Consider the following 9,624-nt stretch of genomic DNA (forward strand, 5'->3'; position numbering starts at 1 on the left):
ACAACTGTTAACAGCCGGCCAGTTTTGACGGTATTAAGATGATAGATTTTTGCTTGCATTCTCTTTGTTGTTATCTTCTTTCTCCCATAATCCCTGCTCATTTACGCACACGTATAAGCACACGCACACAAAGTTCTTTGTTTGTGTTGGCAAAATGCCGATCATCTTGATGGCAAGATGGCGAATTGCACCGTATGATTTGTGAGACCACCTTTAATTGTTTCGCCATGGCTATTTGGCAACACCTACATAACGGTAATCCTATTTTTAGTTGTTTGGCTTTGTTAATAATTTCAACTCAATGAATGCCGCTCAAACCTCACTTAAACATCAACATTTCCTTCCTTTGCATTTCATTCTTAAAATGATAAACATTTTTCGCTTTAAATTCCGCAAAAGCTAGCCACAACACATTATCAAGCATCGGTAAAACCCCATGCTAAACACCCCCAATTTTTTAATGTTTTTTGTTTTCAGAACTTAAACATATGAACACACAAAACAGACTAACAAAATAAATAAAAAATTCGAAAATATGTCATCACCCAAAAGAAAAATTGAAGAAGAGGAAAAACAATAAATTGGCAAGCGAATAATGAAACTGTGGAATGCAAAAATTTTAATTCAACACATTGTTTATATATTTTACAAAAATAAATTACTTACTATATGAAAATAAAGTATGAAATTGTTATAAATAGTCATACATACAAGGAAATAAGAAAAACTGGGCATAGTCGGCATTTGGATACACTTCACAATAAAGCATGCACCACAAAGAGGGTACTTTTTAAGTTTGAATATAAGGTCGTCCGAGGCGCAACCTTCTGTAGAAATATGGTGTTTGGTTTTTAACAATACATGGTTGGAGTACAAATATACATCGCTTATAGCAGAATATGCACTACCCCAAAAGGTTTATGTCCACTTTAAAAGCTTTTTATACCCCACCATATGATGGGGGTATACTAATCTAGTCACCTCGAAATATTTGCCTAAGACCCCAAAAAGTATATATATTCTTGATCGTCTTGTACTTAAGAATCGATCTAGCCATGTCCGTCCGTCTGTCGAAATCACGATAGGGGTCGAACGCGTAAAGCTAGCCGCTTGAAATTTTGCACAGATACTTAATTGCGATGTAGTTCGTTGGGCCAAATCGGTTCAGAATTAGATATAGCTCCCATATAAACCGATCTTCGGATTTGAATTCTTGAGCACCTGGTAGCCTCCATTTTTGTTCGATCTGGCTGAAATTTTGCATTTAGTGTTCCGTTACGATTTCCAAAAACTGTGTTTACTACGGTCCAAATCGATTTATGACCTGATATAGCATTTATACAAACCGATCTCCCGATTTGAATTCTTGAGCAAATGGAAACAGCAATTTTTGTCTGATCTGGCTGGATTTTGCATGTAGGGTTTTGTTATGGCTTCCAACAACTGTGCTTAGTACGGTTTAAATCGGTCTATAACCTGATATAGCTCACATATAAACCGATCTCCCGATTTGACTTCTTGAGCCCCTGGAAGCCGCAATTTTGTCCGAATTGGCTGAAATTTTGCATTTGGTGTTCTATTACGACTTCGAACGACTCGGTTTATAGTTTGGTAAAGCTCCAATTTTTTATTTTTAGCAGAATCCATTGCGTTGGGTTTCCAAGATTCGGTCCAGCCGAACTTAGTACGATTTTACTTGTTTTACTTTAATTGGCTTTGAGAGAACAATTGTTCCACTAGCCGAACTCAGAATTGATTTGCAAGCACTTCCATCTTCTGCGCTTCGTCTCCAATTTCTGACACCTAGTATCGAGATGCCTTTCTTTTTCTCCCATCGGTGTTTTTGTTTTTCGCCTTTTGCCTGTATCACAGTCCGAACAGCGTGCCGCAGTGCAACACCTCTTTGGAGAGAAGTTTTACATGGCATAGTACCTCACAAATGTTGCAAATGCAGCATTAGGAGGGGAAACCCGTTTTGCAGGGATAACAAGCTCAAACATGGCTTAGAAGGCTTTTGAATGTGTAGGTCTGCCAAATGGAGCTTTGTAGTCAACGAAGAGATGATAAGTATTGACTTGTCCTTCTCTGGTCTTTTCCAAGATTTGGTCTATTGTGGGTTTACCAGGTCTAAAGTCGCATTGATAGGTTCCAATTATCTCATGAAGGGGTTAGCCACCGCCTAAAAATTGTTTTGATGTTCTTGCCAGGATTCGAACCCAGGCGTTCAGCGTCATGGTCAGATTTGCTAACCTCTGCTCTACGGTTTGTAGTTGACACTTACTGTATTGTCGTCTTTCCTGTGTACGGTGCATGCTATGTTGCGGATCCAATCATCGGTAATGCTTCTTTCTGGTGGCTGAAGTATGCCCTGCCCGTTTTTTTGCAGCTTTCTGTCGCCTAGCTTTCATGCAGTATCAGTTCGTGCTTTTCTCGCCATGCTTAGACAGGTACCAACGTTTGCTGCAACAAGGTAATTATCCGAGTTTTTTTTGACACGGCGAATAGTAGAACCACACACCATTAGCGGAAGTCATCTCGTCAGGCTAAATTTTCCGGCCGTCGGACTAAAGATATTTTTTCCCTTCCTATCTTTACATTAAAAAGTCCCCTAGCACGAGTTGTAGTGATTTTTCCTAACCCATCACACTTCCTGTGAGGCGGTTATATACTTTTGCAATAATCCGTCAGTGCTTATATTGCATCTTCTCTGTAAAGAGTTCGGACATTCCAGGTGCCTATCCACAGATAATGGTCCTTAATTCGTTTGTGGGGGTTGTCACGTTAGTGGAGTCCGTTTGCATCTTTCTCCTTTTTCTCGGAGTAATTGAATGTTTTAACGAGGACGGGTTATTGGCAGAGCGGCCCAACCCGATGTGTGTTTTGGGGGATTAGATATGTATCCCTTGAGGTTGGAAGCCAATTGCTCCAAGATCCGACGCTCGCCTCCAGCCACTCCCAACATAGGAACAGATGCTGATGATGTTAATTGGTTATTAAAAGATGAGTGTCATAGCCAATCAGTATTTAATAAGAGACTCTCCTATCGAAAGTATTTAATGAGAGGCTCTCCTCTGGAATGCTCCAATAGCCCGAGACTGTATTAGCAGCTACTCCGTCTATCTACAAAGTTTTCCGCACTCAGCAACCTGGTATCGCGCCCGTTAGCTTTCAGCTGAGCTAAAAGCATGCTAAAGATGAACACCAAACGAATCGGAGCTCAAAGTTTCAACCTGTGCTGTGCTCACATTTCTCGCGTGGGATGGCCGTTACAGACTTATTTAGATATTTCTACATGGCGCTCGTGTAATTAATGATTTCGCCGGTTGCAGAGAGATAACAAGTATTTAAACCGTCTGTATCACCAGCTTCTATACATTTTGTGGTTCTTCACCCCCGACGAAGTATCCTAAAAATTGGGAGGGGTGCGTCCAGAGTAAACTGATTGTAACAGACAAATCGACACTGGCGGTGTTATAGGTAGTCAAAAAGGTTTCGTTGTCAGCTCGCCAATTGTTGCCGGCAGGTGGCTTAAGTTATCGTTTCTCCCTCTGGTTTGTCGAAAATAGCAGTAGCACATACGGAGAACTAGTAGAGGCTGTCAAATGTGAATCAAACATTTTTGAAGATTTGTTACTCGGGATAGTTACGCTATGGACTCTTACATTCAGCTGCCGTATGCTGTCCACACAGTAAACAATGTGGCTGAAAATATGGGGGCATTTATTAGCCCATATTGAGGAACCCGCAGTTTCACCCTATGGGGATTCGACTACTTATGTATAAATACCGCATACGACTGGCCACTAAACAAATTATTCACAATTACACTTTTCAGGCTCTGACGGAGGGAAGGAAATATTCAAGTCCCTGAAGTCATTTAAGAAGAACTTTATAAACAGCTTTTTAGCCACTGGTGATGCAAAAAAACTGACATTCTCAAACGATTCTAAACCATTGGTTTCATTTCCTCATAGGCCGCACAAACTTTTAGACAATGTTTTATAACACATCAATCGTGTAGGGTGCAACAACAAGAAACCAGAAATGCAATTGAAAAGTAACAAAATAAATCACAACACAATCAATTAACACAAAGCTGTGTAAACGAATTAAACTAAAGTGGACAGGGTTGGTTGGACAGAGGGGAGGTTGGATGGATGGATGGATGAATGCTCGGCCTGTGTACGAGTATGGATGCACTTCCCGTCAATCACATTAAAATAAGTGTGATGTATATTATTCATGGCTTTGCTCTCCCACAAAAATACTCATACCCCCACACACACACATACGCAAATAAATGGCCTACCAACCGACCAGACAGGAAAAGAAAAACATAAGTAATGGAGAACAATCCAAATTAAATGATGTTTGTCTTTCTCTGTGTGCTGCAAATTATTTTCATTTTGCTTCTATTTTGTAGTACATAGCATGTATGCCTGTATAGGTGTAGTTAAACATACATATGTATTAACTTATTTAGTTAATAAATCACCAAAAAAAAAACAACAATCAAAAACAACTTGTCTGTGTGTTTGTTATGATGTCGATGAAGTATGTGATTGTTTGTTAATGACTTTTCCCGTTTTGTAAGTCGTAGCCGTCGGCAGAGGGGGTGGTTGGAGTTGATTTTTGCACTGTTTCATTGTTTCCTTAAACTTTAAGCAATTTTCACGAATATTTTTTTGTTTTCTCTTATTATTAAAGATTCCTAATTTGATAAAAAGCACCGTTGATGATTAACGAAATACACAATACTATTGCTTAACCATTTTTTGCGTTTTTTTCATAACCATCAACTATTGGCTGTGGCTCTATTTTTTTTTCTTTAGATGGAATGCTGTTGTTGTTTTCAAATGCGTAGATAATTTTCACATTTTACTCATTCAAATTCATGTTATTTTTTCATATTTTATGTCACTTTAATACTTTGATATACATTAAATTTGGATTACACACTTTTTTTCTGTTGTCTTATCACTAATAAACATTAATCTTCAACTTTCCGATTTACTATTTACATTTATTGCTGCGACCAGTGAACAAAGCCGAAGCCTTCTGGTTGGCGGCGGTAGCTCCACCAAACAGTGAACGAAGCCGAGCCGATGTCGACAGCCAACGCACCGCCGCCTAATATTTTTACTTCTTTCTCGCCGCCGTCATTTTCATCGGCGTGTGCCAAGATATATTATTGTAATTTACAGGTAGAGGCAGTTGTCCAACAACTACACTATCTGTCAACGGGTTTGGGTAGTGTGTGTGCAATATAGTTAAGTACCATAACACAAACAACTAAAAATTGCGCGTACTAGTAATATACTCAAAATCAGAATTGCAGTAAATCTAAATGTCAAAGGCAGGATAACACAGCTGTGATTTTTTCTAAAATCTTAAAAATATCATCTATCTGATCCGATATTCAACACATTAGCAACAAAACAGTGTTATAATGATGCAAGTATAAATAAAAAACACATTTGTAAAAGATAAGTTGTAAAACAAAGTTTATTTCTAAAACCACTTTGACATTTCAATTTGCAGCATTTGCCACTCAAGGTATTGTAGTTTCGTTGGGGTATTTTTTTTTTTTTTGTTGTGCTAATTGTACCATGAAACACCCCTTTCATAAAACCATATGGTTGTTGTTGTTGTAACCACATTTGAATGTGGAGGTGGTGATTCTCGTCATCCTCCTGTAGATGAGCAAGCTCGTTCCGGTCCAAAGGAACGATTACCGCGGCAACAGAGTGGCCATTGGTTATTTAAAGGCGCCAATAACTCGCCTTGTCATATCTTGCATCATAGGCACTCAGTATTTGTGGAAGAGCCGGTTCCTCCCGCGCTTCTCACTGAGATTCTCCACTCGATACCGCTGATTGTCCGCGACTGCCGTTGCAACTACTTCGGATGTACCATTCTACTATCCGCAACCTGTGGACGCGCACGGTAGCTCGAAGCCATGCTGAAACAATTAAATGTGGTCTCATTTCTACAACAACTACAAATCATATGGTGCAAAGCACCATCCTGCCATTCAAGCTGATCGACGTTTTACTAACCACTCAAAGAAATTTGTGTGCGTGTGTGTATACGTGTGCGTACATGAGCAGAGAATATGCGAGAAAAAAGATGAAAACAAAGAGAATGCAAAAAAAAATCTGACATCTTAATACCGTCAAACCAGGCTGTTAACAGCTGTCCCTTGAGACCACCTTTATAAATCCGCTTTGGCTCGCAGCTAAGCTTCTCGTGATAGCAAAGAAATTTGTAATCACACTCGTGAATTAGCGTGTGATGTGCCATGTAAAGTCCCCATAAAAGTTCACTTCGACTATTCGATTAGTCGATTAATCCCTAGTAAGGCATTGTTGAAATAGAAGAAGCATAGTTAGGCCAATAAAGTGAGTTAGGAAAAAACAATTTAGCATTTCTTAAAAGCAGAGCTCTAGCGAATTAAATAAACTTTTTTAGCAGCATGCCCAAAGTCAGAAGATCACGTAAGCCACCGCCGGATGGCTGGGAATTGATAGAGCCAACATTGGAGGAATTGGAACAAAAAATGCGTGAAGGTAAGAACCATTGCACGATGTCCATAACAAATTCACTTGGTTGTTAGTTGGAGGCCGGCATGTAAACCTCAAGTAAGCGATATGCAGTTGGAGGAAAATGTTAACGTTGGCACACTTTGTGATATAAGATCAAGAGTCTGCAAAAAGCTGCCAATGTCCATGATATAAACCATGGGGTTCTATATCTATGTATTAGCTTGACCACCCAATGAAGCTATGTTACCATCAAATTGCTTAACAAGATTGTGGAAAGTTATACAAATAATCTTTTTCCTGAATATACCTTTAGCCTTAGAAGTCAATTTTGCCTATTTACTATTAAACTTGGCAATTTGCCACTGCTAATGGGATGAAAGGTCTTTATATATTGATGTAACAGTAAACGTTTCATTGGTAATAACCCTAAAAGCTCCGCGGACTACCGTGGTTCATAGAATAGCATGTCCGTTGCAGATTAAACAAAGAGAATAATCAACAATAAGTCATCGATGTTTGCCATCTTACGTCGGCTACATTTGTAATTGCTTCAGCTTTACAAAACTTCTGTATAGAAGAGTAGATATGACTTTTTGATTCAATCTTCAACAAATACAATGAGCTAATCTCTTTAATAGAAAGCACTGTTCAATAAAACGAAACGCTATGTAACTTTAAGAGATGTTTGTGGCCCAAAAACTGAGTGCCTATGATGCTAGATATGACAAGGCAGGTTATTGGCCATCCTGTCTCCACGGCGATCGGTCCTTTGGACCGAAACGAGCTTGCTCACCTACGTGAACTTCACGAGGATCGTCACATCCATCATCGTCATCTGAACTCTACTCTAACTACGACTTAATTTTTTGTCTATAATATTAACTTATTCTCTACGATTTTCGTTACAGCTGAAACGGAGCCACACGAAGGTAAGCGTATCACAGAATCCCTATGGCCAATTTTTAAAATCCACCATCAGAAGTCACGTTACATATATGATCTGTTCTATCGCCGCAAGGCCATAAGTCGTGAACTCTACGACTATTGTCTTAAGGAGAAAATTGCCGATGCTAACTTAATTGCCAAATGGAAAAAGTCTGGTTATGAAAATCTTTGCTGTCTTCGATGCATACAAACGCGTGATACCAATTTCGGTACGAATTGTATTTGCCGTGTGCCCAAATCAAAGCTAGAAGAAGGACGTGTGGTGGAATGTGTTCACTGTGGATGTAGAGGTTGTTCGGGCTAAAAACAACGGTTTAAACATCATGCTGTAATCGTGATGACAGTCGTAGTTGATTAGCATCTAGTAGTAAAAGTTAATTTTTCACAATTCCTTGACATTTTTACTTTTGTTTTTGATATAATTAAGATTTTTCTAATAATAAAAAAGCAAGAAATGATAAAGTATTGGAGTCTCTTGCCCACGAGCTATTGCATTCTCTCATAGGTAACGACAGCAAGGCATATCAAAGGGTTTTGCACGGTTGAATGAAAAAACTCACCAGAATTATGGGTAATTGCGGCAGGAGGAGACGAACGTAGCGCAGAAGTAAGCATATCCGCCTATGACGCTGAAAGCTTGGGTTGGAATCTTGGCGAGAAAATCGGAAAATTTGTCAGCAGTGGTTATCCCCTCCTAATGCTGGCGACATTTGTGGTTGTTGTTGTTGTTGCTGTGTTATACACTGAGGCGGCAGCCCTTGTCGATGAAGAACTCCATCGGGTCAATCCGGTACGTACAACCGACTGCCATGGGATTGTGAGGTACTAGGCGGCTCTTTCTTAAATACCGATTTTCTATGATGCTCGATATGACAAAGCGAAATTTTGTTGCCTTTAAATAAACAATGGCCATCAACTTTCTGCGGCGATTGGTCCTACGAACCGGAACGAGCTTTGATGAGGATCGCTATCTGCAGATACAAGTCTTTCACGACCGCCTCCCATTGCACCTGAAGAAATGTACAAAACAGAGTGGTTCTGGCTCGATTACGATCAGGCAGATGCAGCCGCCAACTCCTACCGAGCAAGGATTGATGCCAAGGTATAGGATGTGTGTCCCGATTTTGATATGGGACCACCTGTTTAACTGCCCAGCCAAACGAAATATAGAACACAACACACTGCTGCAACAACAACAATCACACATATTAGCCAAGGTCTGAACCATACAAGGAACTGTGAACAAACCTTCCCCGCACGGCATAACTATTAACACAACATAGGCTGGAACTTTGAGCTCCGATCTGTGTGGTGGCCATATGTAGGGCTAAACTGTATTTTACGGGGTAGTTAGCTATAAAATCTAATTTTTTGCATACACCACTAAAATGACCAAGGAACACGAATATGAAGTCCGTTGTTGTGGCTCAGGCCCGTGGACCCGACGGCCAAAACCCCCTCGGGGATTGTGTTATAACCTAGGCATTGTGTTATAACCTAAAAAATAAAAAAAAATCCATATTTACAAAAAAATTAAAATAAAAAAAAAGTACAACATTTTTAATTAATTAATAATTTTTTAAAAAATCACTCGTTAACCTTCAAAGGCCCAGAGACTGGAGCCCCTAAAAATTGTATAGAGGGATCTTGGGCTCACGCTAAAAAATCGATCCCTGCTGGAGGAAGGCATACGGCATTTATGGCTGATTATTTGGCAAATTCGAATTTATGAAGGGGTGCAAAGCCCAGAAATTGGATCCGACTAGCCGGGACATTTTTTGTTTTTCAGACCCGTAAAATACAGTTTTTTTTTCATATGTAGTTATCACGAGAAGCTCAGATGAGGGACAATTGAAAACTGAGTAAAACAGATAACAAGACGAGATGATGCCAAAAAAGAGCTCTTCAGCAAAAAGAAAGATTTCAGGGATTGCACGTTGTACAAAGCATGAATTCGGGTACATTTTGCTTCAGATAAAGTGTTTTTCTTGTCTACTGCATTCGTAGTACAAATGGTAAGTGCCCATGATGCTCGATATGACAAAGCGAGTTATTGTAAATGGCACCAATGTTCCTGCGGCAATCGGTCCTATGGACCGCGACGAGCTTGCTCACCTATGGAACTAGACGGGAA

General features: G+C 39.7%; 2 protein-coding genes across 4 annotated transcripts in view; one reads left to right on the top strand and one right to left on the bottom strand.

Moving 5' to 3' along the window:
• LOC106085105 (receptor-mediated endocytosis protein 6 homolog) overlaps positions 1-5,068 on the bottom strand; it is a 29,119-nt gene extending 24,051 nt beyond the window's left edge. Inside the window, exon 1 of one of the 2 annotated variants that reach the window (XM_013249144.2) lies at positions 4,960-5,068. The gene's annotated coding sequence lies outside the window, so the exon portion shown is untranslated. The remainder of the gene's footprint in view (positions 1-4,959) is intronic. The other variant, XM_013249147.2, reaches the window with a different exon arrangement.
• Positions 5,069-6,325: 1,257 nt separating this feature from the next.
• Positions 6,326-7,955, top strand: LOC106085103 (protein BUD31 homolog). Of its 2 annotated transcripts, none has more exons than XM_013249141.2 (3): positions 6,326-6,401; positions 6,472-6,569; positions 7,454-7,955. In XM_013249141.2, the coding sequence occupies exons 2-3, from the start codon at positions 6,476-6,478 to the stop codon at positions 7,792-7,794; spliced, it is 435 nt and encodes a 144-aa protein (XP_013104595.1). In that variant the 5' UTR covers positions 6,326-6,401; positions 6,472-6,475; the 3' UTR covers positions 7,795-7,955. The 2 variants fall into 2 exon arrangements, with proteins under 2 accessions (XP_013104595.1, XP_013104596.1); XM_013249142.2 differs by having other exon boundaries at positions 6,368-6,401; positions 6,475-6,569.
• The last annotated feature ends 1,669 nt before the right edge of the window (positions 7,956-9,624 follow it).

Source organism: Stomoxys calcitrans, chromosome 4 (genome assembly GCF_963082655.1).
Source record: "Stomoxys calcitrans chromosome 4, idStoCalc2.1, whole genome shotgun sequence".
Lineage (NCBI taxonomy): Eukaryota > Metazoa > Arthropoda > Insecta > Diptera > Muscidae > Stomoxys > Stomoxys calcitrans.